Source organism: Hyalella azteca, unplaced genomic scaffold (genome assembly GCF_000764305.2).
Source record: "Hyalella azteca isolate HAZT.00-mixed unplaced genomic scaffold, Hazt_2.0.2 contig1199, whole genome shotgun sequence".
NCBI lineage: Eukaryota > Metazoa > Arthropoda > Malacostraca > Amphipoda > Hyalellidae > Hyalella > Hyalella azteca.
The window spans coordinates 88,722-106,662 of record NW_025931526.1 but is presented as its reverse complement, the minus strand read 5'-3'; the positions used below and the strand labels follow the sequence as shown (position 1 = coordinate 106,662).

The following is a 17,941-nucleotide window of genomic DNA, read 5'->3' as shown; positions in this document are numbered from 1 at the left end:
TAAATGATCGACTTGAATGATCGTCTTTAATGATCACTCTAATCAACTCAAATGATCGATCCAAGTTTTGAATCATATTACTCGTGTCCCGCATGAGGCAAGGGCTGAACTATTCACCTGAATAAACAAGTTAATTTCTGTTCAGCCATCGGCGTTCACTTGACAGCTCTCGCGCTCATAGGATAAGAAAATAACTTTTCCAGTTAAAACTTTTTTAGGAAAACTTCACTGTGACACGGGTGTAAACGGGTGTAAACGGGTGTAAACGGGTTTAAAAGGGTAGAAACGGATGAGTTGTCCTAAACGGGTGTGTCACGGGTGTAAACGGGTGTGTCACGGGTGTAAACGAGTGTGTCACGGGTGTAAACGGGTGTGTCACGGGTGTAAACGGGTGTGTCACGGGTGTAAACGAGTGTGTCACGGGTGTAAACGGGTGTGTCACGGGTGTAAACGGGTGTGTCACGGGTGTAAACGAGTGTGTCACGGGTGTAAACGGGTGAGTCACGGGTGTAAACGGGTATGTCACGGGTGTAAACGGGTGGAAACGGATGAATTGTTCTTAACGGGTGTCACGGGGGTAAACGGGTGGAAACGGATAAGGAGCTAGGTGGGTGCGTCACGGGTGAAAATTGATCCTAAAAGTGTTTTAAAATATTTGTACTACGAAGGAATAACAGAGAGTATATTTGAATATAATATCAATAATGAAAGAAATATTAAAATATTAATATCTCAATTCACTTATCCATTATCTTTCTTCAACACGATATCAAAGCTGAACTTTGGAAACTTTTTGCTTTGCATAAAATATAATCTAATTTAATTATTTTCGACTGCTGGCTCAACAATATCAAAGCAGACACGATTAATAATAATCATGTCAAAGGGATTCAGTACAATGAATATGAAAACATAACTTCATGTAATCCCTATTTTACAAGTGATTCAAATAGGAAAAACACTAGAAAATAGGAGAAAATTTCTGTTTCATGCATTATTGATCTAATATATCATGTATGAATTTAATTATCATGAGCGGCTAAAATTCTTTAGAAACTAATTAATAACAATGTTATCATTGGTTGGTTGACAATCGAGAAAAATAAATAACAAACAACAACTTATATACAGAGAGCTATCTGCTATATTATAAGCTTATAAATAGTGAAATAACAACTTTAACCAATCTCCCAAGGACCAAAACTTCTTTCTTCATGATAAAAATTCTTTGGTGTAATCAACCTGTAGTAACCTGTACTAACCTATCAACCTGTAGTGTAGTAGTAAAATCAGTGAATATACCCACGCAAGTTGGTGATTGCTTCCGCTGATTAGCATGGAGATTGCTAACCAGATTTTGTACTTTCTTATTTCCTTGTGGTGATTGCAGTCACCTGCGTAATGATTGTTGCTTGTTGCACCGCCAATACTACTAGAGAAAATTTGATTGCTTTCCACGACGTGATGATTGCTAACCTTGACTCTGTAATTGCGAAGACCAACGCCGTGGTTCCTGCACTGTGTCCTGATTGATGCACACGACATCAAGATTGACATCTTGACTTAAAAACAGTAAATTTCTACATCGCGATTGCAACTCACGATGTTGTGATTGATGCTTTCGACGTCATGATTCCTTATCTCAATCTCGTGATTGTTAATCTCAACATTGTAATTGTTGCCATCTGCGTTCTGGCCACTGCGCTTTGAATTAGAATTGTTAGTTTGAACGTTATTATTATATACTGTCATACAATACGATATGCTATGAAAACTGTTGATGTTGTTCGTCTGTAATCGCCGTATCGCGCCGTTGATTTCGAGCCCGCAACATCTGCTCGTAAAATCATGTAAAAAATTAAAATGAATGGTTAACATTTCTCGGGCATAATGTACAATTGACATGTAAAATAGACCAATTCAAATGAAAGTCATAATTATTGTTTGGAACTAAAACATACTCAATTCGTATGTACAGTTAACATATTACGATAAACAAGTGCAGTTTATGTATCTGTAAGAACAACTTATACATATACATGCTAATTATATTATTATAACGACGATTGTCTATGAAATTAAAAGAAGACAGAATAATTCTTCTGATAAAATTTTCAATGTTCTTATCAATTAATCGAGTAATGATTAGGTATAGTAACTTAACACAAGTGATAATAATAGTGCTATCGGTATACTGAATTATGACCATTACAATCGGAACATGAATTTCAAAATGCTCAGGTTTAACTAAAGATAATACACGTATGTGAATAATGCACGCATACCTCGGCTAAGATCATTTTGATAATAACAGAAGTGTATGTATTAAAATTATACATAAATATAATTTTTTTAGTCATGTATAGTCATGGTTGTTTTATGAATAATGGTGAGACTGACCGCCTTGTAGGAGAGTATGGTGGCGTCAGGCAGTAGTGACACTACACACAGCAGCAGGATGGTGAAGAGCAGACATGGTGACTTCACTATGAGCAGCATGTCACCACACACTCGGCTCGTGCTGTGGTCATAATCACCATACTATGATATGTAATGTTTAGTGATTGATGTGTGATGATTAACACACTAGGCTCGTGCTGTGGTCATAATCACCATACTATGATATGTAATGTTTAGTGATTGATGTGTGATGTTTATGTTTAACACACTAGGCTCGTGCTGTGGTGATAGTCACCATACTATGATAACTTGATAAGTAATATTTAGCAATTGATGTGTGATGTTTCACACACCAGGCTCGTGCTGTGGTGCTAATCACCATACTATGATAATTAATTTAAGGAAGTTAGATTGCAATTAAGAAGAAGAATCAGCATTATATGACAATTTTCATCAATAAATTTTGTTGGGGGGAACAATACAAAAATTTTACATAACTGGAGATAAAATTGCACCGGGAGATTAAATGATTGATAAGAAAATTGATTCAACGCTTACAAACAAATTTAAAATCCTAATCTTATTATCAATTTTGAAAGCGAGCAACTCCCTAAATACGAAAATTTTACGGTAAAGAATAAAAGGCTGTGAATATAATGTGACATGAGGTGAGATTTTTTATGCTCTGGTCATTAACTGAAACAGATCTATAGTTTCCACCTTATCAATGTATTATTAACTTTCAACGCAAATTAACATATTATTCGCATATAAAACGTTCCTCAAATAAATTACATATCTTCTTTACCAAGCCTTTACCTAAGAAAAAAATGAATTGGTCATATTGTTGAAATAGTTACACACTTTTTACCACAGCATAAACATAATGCGAACGTTACGCTGATGCGTTCCTTTTGACATTACAAACTGGATTAGGATGACCCACTCAGGGGCATATAGTTCATCTCTATTTAAGATCTTCATCTACTAATTTCTCTGAGTGATCTTCACCTTACCTACATCTTCCACCAAACCTTCTCTAAATAACCTTCCTCTTCCACCAAGCCTTCTCTAAATAACCTTCCTCTTCCACCAAGCCTTCTCTACATAACCAGCCTCTTCCACCAAACCTTCTCTACATAACCAGCTTCTTCAACCAAGCCTCCCCCACATTACCTACCTCTTCCACCAAGCCTCCCCCACATTACCTACCTCTTCCACCAAGCCTCCCCCACATTACCTACCTCTTCCATCAAGCCTCCCTCACATTACCTACCTCTTCCACCAAGCCTCCCCCCATTACCTACCTCTTCCACCAAGCCTCCCTCACATTACCCACCTCTTCCACCAAGCCTCCCTCACATTACCTACCCCTTCCACCAAGGGGTAGGTAATGTGTGCTTCCACCAAGCCTCCCCCCACATTACCTACCTCTTCCACCAAGCCTCCCCTCATTACCTTCCTCTTCCACGAAGCCTCCCCCACATTACCTACCTCTTCCACCAAGCCTCCCCCACATTACCTACCTCTTCCACCAAGCCTCCCCATATTACAATCACAATTGTATAGTGCATGTGTCATCACACTGAACATTAAGATAACGTAAGCAATGATGTTACCCACGGGAAAGGGAAGGTGTAGATGGCGAGTGTGATGACGTAGCCCACGAGAGTGATGATGAAGGAACCAACAAGGAGGATGTCTAGGTGGTAGGCTTCTAGTAGCAGCTAGTGAACAATATTTTAAAGTTACAAGTTGTAATTATTTATTCAACATATACTATTATCAATTATAACTGGATACCGATTATATCTAGTATATACTAATTAATATTTGAAAATTGTCAATCTGAATGTTCAATGACTATTTTACTTACTCAATACATGTTTATCACATCAATAGAAGAAAATAACAGTAAACTATGCACTTAGGATCATAATGTTCACGACAATAAAATACACGGCAGAGTACAGCGGTATAAACTATTTTCATGTTGATGACTATACACTGTTAGAAAAAACGATGAAAAAACGGTCCCACCGGCATCCTAGTGGCCGGTCGCCCCATGAAAATAAACTGTTTTGCCGTTTTTATCCGATGTTTTACGGAATTCTGGTGTTAAATTGGAATAAAAACGGTGAAACGGTGTTTCTTTTCACGTGCCAACCGGCCACTGAAATGCCGGTAATACCGTTAACGGTCATTTTTCTAACAGTGTAACAGCGTCATAACAGATTGAGACATACATTACCTTCATGTTGACGACTATGACGCACATGGTAACCAGCATAGTACCATAAGGGTCCATGCCCAGTGTCTGTCCCGATACCGTGACCGGTGTGTCTCCAGGATACACGGTAATCAACAGGCCATAGTACATCACGGCAGCGTGCCACAGCGCTACAAGCAACGTTCAGTAGTCAATGGTTGATATATGGATAGTATTTTACCATAGATACTACTAATAAAGTTTGATATGAACCATTGAAATAGGTTATACCATAAGATATCCTGTCGTTCATGGAATGAGTGGTTTTGAGGCTGTAGAACGTTACTTAGCAATCTAATTTGCTCCCATCTTATATACCTGCTCCCATCGCGCTTGGTTCCTTAGTTTTGTTTTAGAGTCAACTATGATCACACAAAATAACTGTTATTATAAAATCTTAAAACTATCGGATCTATAAATATCAAAACTGGCCATTGTTAACTGGCTTACAATGATGATTATTTTTATTTTAGTTTACTTGTTACGACTATCAGCCAGAGTTCACTAGCATCGTGAATATTTACGGTATTAACAATGTGACAAAAGACAGATTTACACCTAATAATCTCAAAGGAATTATAATATCTCTCAGCTAGGAGATTATACACTAGGATATTATATTCAAACACTACAGATCTCGAAATGTTAGGGGCTTTCCTTATTCTGTCCAACTCTTGTATATTTCCAACCTACACAATTTACTTACGATTAACGATCGTTACGTAACTACCGAGTACCCATTCTTCGAGGCGAGTGCGTAAAATAAGTTCCACGGGCTGCCGCTGGCGCTAGGATCGTTTATATGCGCGGCTGGGCAACAGAGGCAGGGTGTTTGATTCCTCAACTCCAATCCCATACCAAGCCAGCCTCCCTGCAACGCTTGGATCTGCCCACCATCCCGGAGCTCATACACTTTTCCCTATACACTTGACGAAGTTTTACGTGAATTTCCATCGCCTATTTCGCCTGAGCGGCAGGGAACAAGTAACAGACCGCAACTCGCAGCTGGCGGAAGACGCAAGAGGAAGCTCCATCGCTGACGCCTGCTGGAGCAAGACCAAGCGTCGCAGGGACGCTGGCTTGGTAAGGGATTGGAGTTGGGGAATCAAACAACCTGCCTGTGTTGCCATAGCCGCGCATAGAAAACGATCCTAGCGCCATCGGCAGACCGTGGAACTTATTTTACGCTCTCACCTCGTATCATTCACCGGTGGCCCGCCTATTACTTCATTGGACCTATCATGCAACTAATGCCCACCTAGCAGCTCCCAGCACCCACCTAGCACCTCCCAGCACCTCCCAGCACCCACCTAGCACCAGCCACAACAGGAAGGCGCCCCAGGTCATCCGAGCGTCCCTGCTAATGCTGTTGTAGAGGCGCGGCCGCATCAGCAGCTGCTGCTGCGAGTAGTTCTGCTCCAGCAGCCCGTAGACCAGGATGGGCAGACCAGCGAACGTCAGGTTGTACAGCGTCAGATACCAGCTGGCGTACACCGTCTGTAGGTAGTGTAGTGTACAGCGTTAGGTTGTACAGCGTCAGATACCAGCTGGCGTATACCGTCTGCGGGGATTGTAGTAGACAGCGTTAGGTTGTACAGCGTTAGGTCTGTCTCTTATACACATCTAGATGTGTATAAGAGACAGGCGTCAGATACCAGCTGGCGTATACCGTCTGTAGGTAGTGTAGTGTACAGCGTCAGATACCGACTGGCGTATACCGTCTGTAGGGAGTGTAGTGTACAGCGTCAGATACCAGCTGGCGTATACCGTCTGTAGGGAGTGTAGTGTACAGCGTCAGATACCAGCTGGCATACACCGTCTGCGGGGATTGTAGTGGACAGCGTTAGGTTGTACAGCGCCAGATACCAACTGGCGATGTGACAGTGAAAGTACAAAATAGACATATCCCGTATACATATCCCGTGTACATATCCCGTGTACATACCCGTGTACATATCCCATGTGCATATCACGAATACATATCCCGTTCACATATCCCGTATACATATCCCGTACACATATCCCGTGTACATATCCCGTATACACATCTCGTACACATATCCCGTCTACATATCCCGTTTACATACCCCGTATACATACCCCGTATACATACCTCATATACATACCCCGTATACACAACATGTTTGTAATATTATGGCAGGAGATACTTGAGTTGACAGAGCGCTGTAGAAGGCGTAGAAGAGCTGCGGGGTGATGAATGCTACGTTCTTGTAGAAGGAGTAATGTACCAGGAGTGTGACGCGTACGTAGTACCAGTGGCCGTGTACCAGCAGGGCTTTACGCAGGTACTTGAACCGCGAGAACCCGAAGTCTGAACACAAAACCGCTTGCCTGCCTTCAGAACCCATGATACCTGCAACATATAAAGTTAGGTTCTAGACTTACCAAACATACAACAGTTAACTGTGTTTTCTAACTGCGTATGTCTCCATAAGTGTAAGGTCATCGTCAACCGTTATGATATACAGGAAAAACACTCATTAAAATGAGTGAGACGTTGTTCAAATAGCGAAGCACATTTCACCCTTATGTGGCAAAAGGCTCATCAGTTTGTTACTGTAATCGATCCTATCAGGAAGTGTGATATCATGAACTGTGATAACATGAACTGTGATATCATGAACTGTGATATCATGAACTAACTGTGATAACATGAACTGTGATATCATGAAATTCATGAACTGTGATATCATGAACTGTGATATCATGAACTGTGATAGCATGAACTGTGATATCATGAACTGTGATAACATGAACTGTGATAACAAATAACATGAACTGTGTGAACATTAAATGATGGCATGAACTGTGTCTCCGAGCATGAACATGCCACAATTTAATTGAGTTACCGATGCCGACGTGTGCCTCCTGTATCATGGATACGTCGTTAGCACCATCCCCGATGGCGGCCGTAATTGGTCTCCTGTAGGAGGTCTTCACCATGCGCACGACCTAGGAAATTGTGATCAATTTAATGGGGATTATGGGGTGATAATGTAGAAAAAACAATAGGTTCAGTTAAATATTAACGAAAATTGAAATGATATAGAATGATGATATCATATTTTAATGACTAGAAACGAAAAGTTAGGAACTAATTCAGGCGATGGATTGAAGTGCATGTAATTTTGAACGTTATTTACCCAAAAATTCTTCTTGAATATAATTATCGTTAAGATAGTATAATTAAAATATAATGATCGTGTCACACCTCGGCTTTCTGTTTAGGAGACAAGCGGCAGCACAGAACAGCTTCACACCGCATGGCCACATCGCGGAACCTGAAGAAAATTCAATAATTAAACTCTCGGTACAAAATCTTGACTCGCTACCTATTTATACTCAGTATGTAGACATTATAAATACTTATTTGGAAGAGTGGCTTCACTACACTTAACGTAGTTATTGTAGTGCCCGTTAATGTGAAATTATCAACAGATGAGACTAACGCTCTAATGTGATCCTTCGTGAGAAGATGGACGAGGGAAACTCCGTCTACGATCAACCTCTTCTCTCGTCCAAAGAACATTGCACTTTCCTGCCTGAAAAATACACGAGATATTTTCAATTTAATTACCGGAAAATACTTCAAAATAAATTCTCAAATGTGGACGATAAAGTCGGTGTTGCGGACAATTAATGTTGATGTGCAAGACCTTACGGACCTGAACTTTTTTTGAAAGTATGGGCCCAGGGTAAAATGCTAAACATTGGCCTATATTTGTAAAAATGTCAAATAATCGCTATGAAGCAGCAAACTTATCTAGCCATGAGCTTCATGTGTAAATGATATTTTAGTTTACACTCGAAATTATTCAGTTTTCTGCGACGTCTGAACGATAAGAAAAAGCTCATGTGAAACTGAGCTACTTTCGACACTTTTAGTTTTAAAAAATCTCGTCAGAAAAGATATTAGAGCACCAGCCTAAGTCAAAGTCTAATTCATTCATTCGTTATTCTTCAGAATACTTAGCAATCAAACTTCATCATTTATGGGAAAATTCCATTTTAAATACAAGCAAATTAATTTTCCTCCAAATAAGTAGCGAATTCATCAAATTAGGCCTACTCGTATTTCCTCACTTGCATGATTAGGAATTCTCAATGCAAGTCTCATTTGTTGAATAATATTCTTATATATTCCTGTCTGTACTACATTCCTCTGTTTGCCATACATTACTGTGTTTGTATTACATTCCTGTTTATACGTATTCCTCTTTATACTACATTCCTATTTCTTTTATACTCCTGTTTGTACTGCATTCCTATACTTGTACTACATTTCTGTTTATAATATATTCCTGTTTTTAATACATTCCTGGGCTGTTTGTACTACATTCTTGTTGTAGTATATTCCTGTTTTTAATGAATTCCTGTTTGTACCACAATCCTGTTTGCATTACAACGGACGCCAAGTTCCCGAACAAACAGGGAGAAACTCTTGGAGCAACAAAAGCTCCCTCAAACACTGACAAACTTCTAAGCACCAAAACAAGCACGATCTTAATTTTATAACCAAATGAAATTCAAACTTTATCTCACAGACACGTGGTAGAGGAAACAAATACGTACAAACATAGGTAAACACAATCAAACATACACAATACAAGGAATTAATAACACAACCATATAAAAAAATATCCACAAACTGTCGCAAAAAGAAAACAAGCGGAAATTAGAACTCGCAAATACAAAATATTCCAAGAACGAACACAACTGAAGAAATTCAAACACAGCCAAATAAAAAATAAGCACAAACAACCTCAAGCAAGAAACAAACGTATATTACTCCTCACAAACGTAGACAATCACACACAGTACACAAAAAACGAACGTCATAGAAGACGCACAAACGTTAAAAAACATGCATAAATACAGTTTACGAAATTTTTGTGGAGATAATTAGATGATTCATGTAAATATCATGCAACACAAAAATTTTGGAAACTGTGAAATAACTCCAAAACATTCTCAAGTCTCACGGGTGACTCATGAACAACCCGTGTTTAATTAAACAAATTAATCCTGCCATCTAATGCTAATTTCTGCAAGCATGACCAGGCAGCGAGAGACGAAATGATAACTCTGAGACACAGAGCTGAACTAATTCCGTTAAAAACCACACTAGCCAACAGTGACCTCAGAAATAAGAAATTTGGAAACTTTGATATCATATTAGAAGTGTCGCAAATTATTTCACTCGAGCAAATTCATCTCAAGATCAGCAATGAATTCAGCAGGCTCTGTGACACCCTTGACAACGTCCAACTCAACAAGACAAGCTATCTCAATCAATCGTCAGCTATGGAAAGATCGGGTTCCAAAGGCCGGATCCCTTGTGAATCAAGTCACGAAAAGTTCAAGAATCGGCAACAGGCCATGGGCCTATTTCTTCAGTGCCGACACTTCTATTATATTCTATGAACAAGAATCGGCAACAGGCCATGGGCCTATTTCTTCAGTGCCGACACTTCTATTCTATTCTATTCTAAGACTGTCACTCGCACTGTGCTGGAGGAACCCACCAGCATCGTCTTCGATCATGCAGCGCCCAGACACCATCCGACCCGCGATAAGTGAAGCCCTCATCTCTACGGATTGGACTACAGCATCTATCTCACAACCACCGTATATTCTGAACTTTGAGATTGTTTTGGAGTTATTTTCACGGTAACAAATTTTTGTGTTGTATCATATTTAAGTGTATCATGTACTTATTTCCGCTGAAATTTCTGTATTCAATGCCCCATAAAACTCGAAGGTTTTTTGTATCATTTGAAATGTTCTTAATAAATTAAAATTACTTCCTTAAACCTGCATTTTGATAAACAAACGTCATCTGAAGGATATTGTTTGACCATGAAAATTAAAATCAATGAATTCTCTGTTCATTAAAAACTCGTGTTTAAACAAGCTTATTCTGCCACCTAATACTATATATACAAAAACGAATATCACAGTGGACCAACAAACACAGACAAACATACACAAACACACAAAATCAAACGTCACTGAGGACGCACAAACAAGAACAAACACAAAGAAATGTCTGATCATCAGTCATGGTCGCCGACTGACGCGCTTCGCCGTTCATCAGTCCAGATTAATTACGAAGCCGAAAAATTCTTATTGGAGTTTTTGCTTGGCTTGTTTTGGCGCTTTGGTCGAAATAGAAAATCGAAATATGAAGAAATTTTGATGGAGAAGACGAGTTTCTGCTAATTTCTGGTCGATAAAACGCGGTCGATATTTTTTACGAGCTCAGCTGCTTCATGACCACCAATAAAATATGGACGTCTGTAAAACATGAGTGTTGGTAAACATGAACACGAGTGTTGGTAAGCACGAGTGTTGGTAAACACGAGTGTTAGTAAACACGAGTGTTGGTAAACACTAGTGTTGGTAAACACGAGTGTTGGTAAACACGAGTGTTGGTAAACACGAGTGTTGGTAAACACGAGTGTTGGTAAACACGAGTGTTGGTAAACACTAAACACGAGTGTTGGTAAACACGAGTGTTGGTAAACACGAGTGTTGGTAAACACGAGTGTTGGTAAAACACGAGTGTCGATAAAACATGCATATTGATGAAACACGACTGTTGTTAAGTAACTAGTGTCTGTAAAATACAACTTTTGAGAATTGGTAAAATAAGCATTTCTTTTACTAACATATTTATTCTTATGAGGCCAAGGTATAATATAATATTTGTGAGTATCATTTCAAGTTATTATCGGCTTTGGTAGACCGACTGTAATTATTTTTTAACTACAACTAAGGGTGGGAACTACAAATAAGATGAGGTAGGGGGGGGGGGACGAGGGCCTAACGCTTGTTTTCTCGCTTGGGGTCTCCATTGATTTTGTTCATTGATTTTCTTAAGAAATAATAAGGATGTTTTGACGCGGTGTTCGAGGCGCGGTTTGTTTGTCGGTAATTCGACTAAATTGCCATTATCGAGGGAAGGGGGAGACTGCCGCGAGGGGAGACCCCTCTAAAAACAGGATAATGGTAAATTCTTGTATTTTTGCGATATCTTGTGTACTTAGAAGCTTCTAAAAATTTTGAGAGTTTGCGGGTTGTTAATAAGAATGACTCTATTAACCTCATTGGCTACTATTTACTTAAATATCGTATCGCGTTATAATTTGCGATAAATAAATTATTGAGTGGAACGTTGTTGCAATAAACACTGATAAAAATTATATTATTTGAATTAAAAAAAGTAATTAATTAGGATTCTCATTGCGCAGAAATTGCTGTTTGAATCCTCGTTAAGTCATCACTGAGTTTTTATTTTAGTATTGTCTCACTCAAATATTTTGTTATAGTTTAGAGGCAATTTAGCCCGACGTTATCCTGCATCAATAATTTTTTCATTTTAATTATTAATAGATCACGTCATTCCGGATTCTATTAGTAAGTTTTAATAATAATCACTAATTCCGTTTAAAAGAAATTATTTCAAACCCACATTTAACAGACTTCCCAAAAAAACTATTTTGCTTCATTTAATGGGAGAATAAAATTTGATGGACAAGGAGATGACGACGATCTCAGCACTTGAAGATAAAAGAGGGATATTATTTAGTAAATCCATCATTGATAAATCTGCTTATTGGTTGATTATTATTGATTAAGAATAATAAGTCTCGATACCACACATTGTCGATCAGAGCTAACGAAGCCTGTAAATTGATTTGATTATGATAATTATAGTTGATTAAATTATTCAATCTGTTTGTAATTACAAATTATACATATATAGCGGTTTCAGCGTTAGTAGGCCGTAGGCCTATCGCCGATTCTTAACACCGCAGAACATTCACAGCTTGTTGCGGTCTCGAACTCACAACTCACTGATTCAAATTCTGCTGTGCTTAACCGCCCGGCCTCCTCGCCGATTCTGACCAGAAACTGGCGCACAGAGCTGGGATCTCTGCGCCAATCTTGGTACTCTGAACTGTAACCACTGGGCCACCCTGCCGATATTAATCGATCTGTTTATGATTAAAATTGATTGGAAACAATAATTAAAGGTTACCGCGCATTGTCTAGCAGGAGTTGTGCGTGGGCAGCGCTGGTGGTCCCCGTCACGGTGAGCTCGTACATGTGATGATGGAAGTGTCCGCACTGCTGCGACACGTTCACTGCTGTCTCTAGCTTGTCTCCTGTGAGCACCCAGACCTGGGGGAGTTAGGGATACTTGATACTTAGCTCATGTAGCACAAGCACCCAGGCCTGAGGGAGATAAGTAATACGCATCTCATGTGACTTTAATATCAATCTTTCTAAATAAATCTATATTTTTCTTACCAATTAATCTATATACTCGGTAACTCTCGTTAACGTATGACCTTAGGTACCAATAACATCATATTTCACGAATACTATTTCTTATTACTACTATATTTCTCGTAACTCGCTATTATAGGCCTGTAGATATGAACTGCCTTGAATAAGGCTAATGTATGATGATAAAGTCTCAACTTTTGACTACTGATGGTGTTCAACGTTACCATAGCGGGCCATTAGGTACGAATACCATTGAAGATGGGTACTGCATACGTAGACAACGGGTTACCTTGTGTCAACCAACGAGGTAACATATTTGTAGACTGGAAGCTCTTAGACGCTACTTAAATTTCTCTTTCCCGGTGATATCCTAAATCTTTTAACAATCAAAATTTTACTTTTTAGCTAATTTTTCAAGTTGGCCAAAGTAAGGAAATTCGTTGTATACAATAAAATTTTCGTTCTATCATATTTCATTTACATTGATACGAAACATATTAAATTTTACTGTTGCTTAAAACTTATCGCTTGTGCTACAACTCTGTACCATAATTTATCAAGTAATAAATTTCCTTGGGTTTATTAAATTCATATCTCGAAGCAATATCATAGGATAATGGCAATAAATTAATCTCCCGTAGCAATATCATAGGATAATGGCAATAAATTAATCTCCCGTAGCAATATCATAGGATAATGGCAATAAATTAATCTCCCGTAGCAATATCATAGTATAATAGCAATAAGTTTATATCTCGTAGCAATATCATAGTATAATGACAATAAATTTAATCTCCCGTAGCAATATCATAGGATAATGGTAACAATTTAATCTCCCGTAGCAATATCATAGGGTAATGCAATAAATTAATCTCCCGAAGCAATATCATAGTAATGGCAATAAATTCATATCTCATAGTAATATCACAGGTTAAATGACAATAAATTTAATCTCTCGTAGCAATATTATAGGATAATGGCAATAAATTAATCTCCCGTAGCAATATCATAGGATAATGGTAACAATTTAATCTCCCGTAGCAATATCATGGGACAATTCCTACTTTGATACCGGCAGCCCTGAGGTCGCGCAGCGTCGCGGTGACGTCAGACTGCAGGTCGTCCCGCACGCCCGTCGCCCCCAGCAGCCGCAGGCCGCGCTCGTACTTGTCGTACACCGCTGACACGCGCGCCTCCCGGTCTTCTACTTCCTATTGGTTAGAAGAAATACTTTAAAGACATTAAGTAATACTAAACGAAATGCTTGTGAAAGATTCAAGTGCACATGATTATAAATTTATAATTAAGCACGTATTTTGCTGTAGGCCGCATACCAACTTGTCGTACACCGCACACACGCGCGTCTCGCGGTCTTCTACTTCCTATTGGTTAGAAAAGATACTTTAAAGGCGTTAATTAATGCTGAAGGTGAAGAAGAAGGAGAAATGTTTTCAGTGAAGGAAAGGATTGGTAAGCGAAATGCTTGTGAAATATCCAAGTGCACATCATTATAATTAGTATAGGTTGGCAGAATTTCTTCTTTCAAGCAGGTTTCATTGAAGACCAGAGAATTTGTTTTATTCGCAATTTTCTTATTAGTTTTTCCAATATAATTTTTAATATATATTGAAAAAACTAATAAGAAAATTGCGAATAAAACAAATTCTCTGGTCTTCAATGAAATCATTATAATTATACACGTATTTTTGATGTAGGCCGCATTTCTAACTTGTCGTAAAACGCAGACACGCGCGCCTCCTTTTTGTCAAAGGAAATATTTTTAAGTCATCAATTATTTCAGATATTTGGTCAAAATAATTATGCTAATGATATTAAGCAATACATAAGTTAAGTTAGCTGGAAATTTTTTACAGTGAAACGACGGATTTATTAGCAAAATGCGCGTGAGAGATTTAGATTTACCCCATTTATTATACTCTAATCCTGTATACTATTTTCTGAAAGATTCAGGCGTGGACATGTATGCTAGTATACAGAATACTGTAACTGTATTCAGGCGTGTATGAGTATGCTAGTATACAGAATACTGTAACTGTATTCAGGCGTGTATGAGTATGCTAGTATACAGAACACTGCAACTGTGCAAGATTCAGGTATGTACTAGCATACAGCCTAATATTATCCTGTATACTATCACTATCATGCGGTGGATGTGTTATAAGTCATGTGTTGTTTTGTGTTGCCGTGAGTACAGTAAAGTCATTTACTCTACCTATATAGTGTAGTAAAGTCATTTACTATACCTATATAGTGTAGTAAAGTCATTTACTACTATTTCTGCCTTAAAATTACACTATAGAAATAAATGCGTATACTTTCTTGTACGTAATTTCGGTCGACCAAAGTAAAATAAACTTAGTTTGAACAATTCAAAATATTCAAATTCGGAAGGAACTTCTAACTGTAATGACCTACACGGTACGCGTCGTTCTGTGCTTGCATTCGTAACAACGAAGAACGTGGATATAAATAAGCAACTCTAATTACGAAAAGAAATTAAAATAAGTTCGACAACATACATTCTAATAGGAAACAGGGTATTTGAAACATTTAATATTTAAAATGTTGTTTATACCCAATTTTTAACGTTTCTATTGAAGTATTGCCAGTTAATAATTATTCCTTCTTGTTCAAATATTAAGCAAGAAAACTGTAATATAAGACAGGAAAAACAGTAATTATTTTTGTTTATATATTCCATTTTAAATCAACAAATTTGTTTAAATGTTGAGTAGTCTTTACCTTAATGTAAGCGCACAAATATTTACAAAGATCTTTTTATTCTTCATGTTGTCTTTGAAGTTCGTGAAGAATGCGCGACGCCTTTAGAGAGCGCGCCTCTGAGATCAAAGGCTTAACTGGAAAATTGAACGATGACGGACACGTTTTTAGCGGGAACTAATTTAGTGCGAAATTTAAAATCTCGAATACTGAACTTTTATAAATAATCCCTGGACTCAAAGCAACTCATTATAATTTTAGTGCAATTTTCAAATTATAAAAAAATTTGAACATCGTTCATGGCCCCCGACGACAGAAAAACGAAGCTGCATCAAATAAAAAGACAGAGACATTTTTTGATATAAATGGCGCTTAAACTTTGTTCTTAATTCCTGCATGCTAATCAAAATTCTTGCAATTATATTACGTGTCTCTTAGTAAAGCATTTCTTCATCTTTCATGATAACCATCTAGAACTATCAAGTTTCTACGGGGCAAAATAAAGTAATATCGATTACGAGTGGCTTTTTTACAACCATTTCTTCATCCATAATTCTAAGAAGATCATTTGTATAAACTGTTTCCAGTCTTAATTCGATTTTAATTCAGTTCTCCATTACAAAAGAAGAAATGTAATTACGGTGTTGAATAATTTTCATCGAATGATTTCATTTCGACCTTAAAACTGCGAAACCACTAGTTCAACAGGCAGCTGAGCGACGCAAGCATCAGCCTGTTTCAACAGGCAGCTGAGCGACGCAACAATCAGCCTGTTTCAACAGGCAGCTGAGCGACGCAAGCATCAGCCTGTTTCAACAGGCAGCTGAGTGATGCAAGCATCAGCCTGTTTCAACAGGCAGCTGAGTGACGCAAGCATCAGCCTGTTTCAACAGGCAGCTGAGTGACGCAACAATTTTCAGACGAATCTGTAGCCGATCAAACAAGCTCAGAATTTCGAGCAAATCCCATGATTTGGTAAAAAGCCCGCGACCAATCCAAGCAATTAAGACGACTTCATCTCAGTGCTAAATTAACAAGCTTATGCGCCTTAAAGTTTTCTCCTTCGAATTGAATTAGCCGGGCGCTAAAATCCCCCCTTCCAGACAGATTCAATTAACAACGGCGCCTGTCAAGGCCCTGCGAATGTTCAGATTCAGTGTACGCTGCTCCAGCCAAATTAAAATCCAGGGAAAGACGCAGCAAAAGACCTTGGCTTGATTAGACTTTATAAAGCTTGCTATAAGCAGCACAGTTTCCCAGCAGGGCAATTTAACATTAATACCGTATGTTCTTATCAGAAATTAAGAGTTTATTATTTTATTTACTTTCATTGATATTCCAGGGAACTGTTACTTAATTGTTAGTCATTAGATTTCAAATCATCTTATAAACGAGCGAGGAATGAAATTGATAACGAATGACCAGTGATTTATAAGGAATGATGCCATTAAGGATGGTCTTAGCCAATAATGGTTGAACATTAATTGTATTCTAGAAGTAATGAATTAAAATGGATATTATGGTAATGCTAATAAAGTTTTCTCATGACCTAAAATCGATTATCACTGAATCGGAACAAACAAAGAACGCATAATATCTATCATCACACAACTCAAATAAGGCATCAATAAACGGCACACATTAACTATCATCAAACGATGCACAAAATCCATCACATCATGACACAAAAAGAACATTATCACATGACTCAAAATTACCTACTGTATTACATAATTTTATTTACACTACATTTTTTAATTACATTACATTACATTTATTAGAGAAATTAAAATGTCTGACCTTGTTAGCCTGCGCCAGGTCCAGAGATATGGCCTGCAGCTCAGCCTCTGTTATCTTCCTGCAGGCCACGACCAGCGTACGCAGGCCATCCTGCACAGACACCCTCGCAGAACTAAATACTTTGTTCAGGGTCTATACCTTAAAAAAAAGTTAAGAGATCGTATGTTAATCAGCCAATCATTGACGGCCTTTCAAGCAAAATCCACCAATCATAGACAAGACGGCGGCCTATACCTTCAAAAAAAGTTAAGAGATCGTAAGTTCATCAGCCAATCATTGACGGCCATTCAAGCAAAATCCACCAATCAGAGACAAGAAAATAGAGCGTAAGTACTTACGTTCACTTAGCGAATTTTGAAAGTATGAACCCAAATTGTGATGCACATGTTGTTCTTAAGTGGGTCATCCAAACCC

The 17,941-nt window shown here is 38.2% G+C and overlaps 1 protein-coding gene across 1 annotated transcript in view; it reads right to left on the bottom strand.

The window, feature by feature from the left end:
- Positions 1 to 234: 234 nt before the first annotated feature.
- Positions 235 to 17,941, bottom strand: part of LOC108681983 (phospholipid-transporting ATPase IF) — a 36,926-nt gene continuing 19,219 nt past the window's right edge. The window contains exons 18-31 of the mRNA XM_047881793.1: positions 17,528 to 17,617; positions 14,050 to 14,196; positions 12,735 to 12,877; positions 8,140 to 8,232; positions 7,902 to 7,971; positions 7,540 to 7,642; positions 6,838 to 7,043; positions 6,416 to 6,488; positions 6,214 to 6,270; positions 5,980 to 6,177; positions 4,652 to 4,800; positions 4,024 to 4,127; positions 2,401 to 2,521; positions 235 to 1,834 (exon numbers count right to left, since the gene is read on the bottom strand). Of these exons, the coding sequence (XP_047737749.1) occupies positions 1,766 to 1,834; positions 2,401 to 2,521; positions 4,024 to 4,127; positions 4,652 to 4,800; positions 5,980 to 6,177; positions 6,214 to 6,270; positions 6,416 to 6,488; positions 6,838 to 7,043; positions 7,540 to 7,642; positions 7,902 to 7,971; positions 8,140 to 8,232; positions 12,735 to 12,877; positions 14,050 to 14,196; positions 17,528 to 17,617 (1,623 nt within the window). The 3' untranslated portion in view covers positions 235 to 1,765. The remainder of the gene's footprint in view (positions 1,835 to 2,400; positions 2,522 to 4,023; positions 4,128 to 4,651; positions 4,801 to 5,979; positions 6,178 to 6,213; positions 6,271 to 6,415; positions 6,489 to 6,837; positions 7,044 to 7,539; positions 7,643 to 7,901; positions 7,972 to 8,139; positions 8,233 to 12,734; positions 12,878 to 14,049; positions 14,197 to 17,527; positions 17,618 to 17,941) is intronic.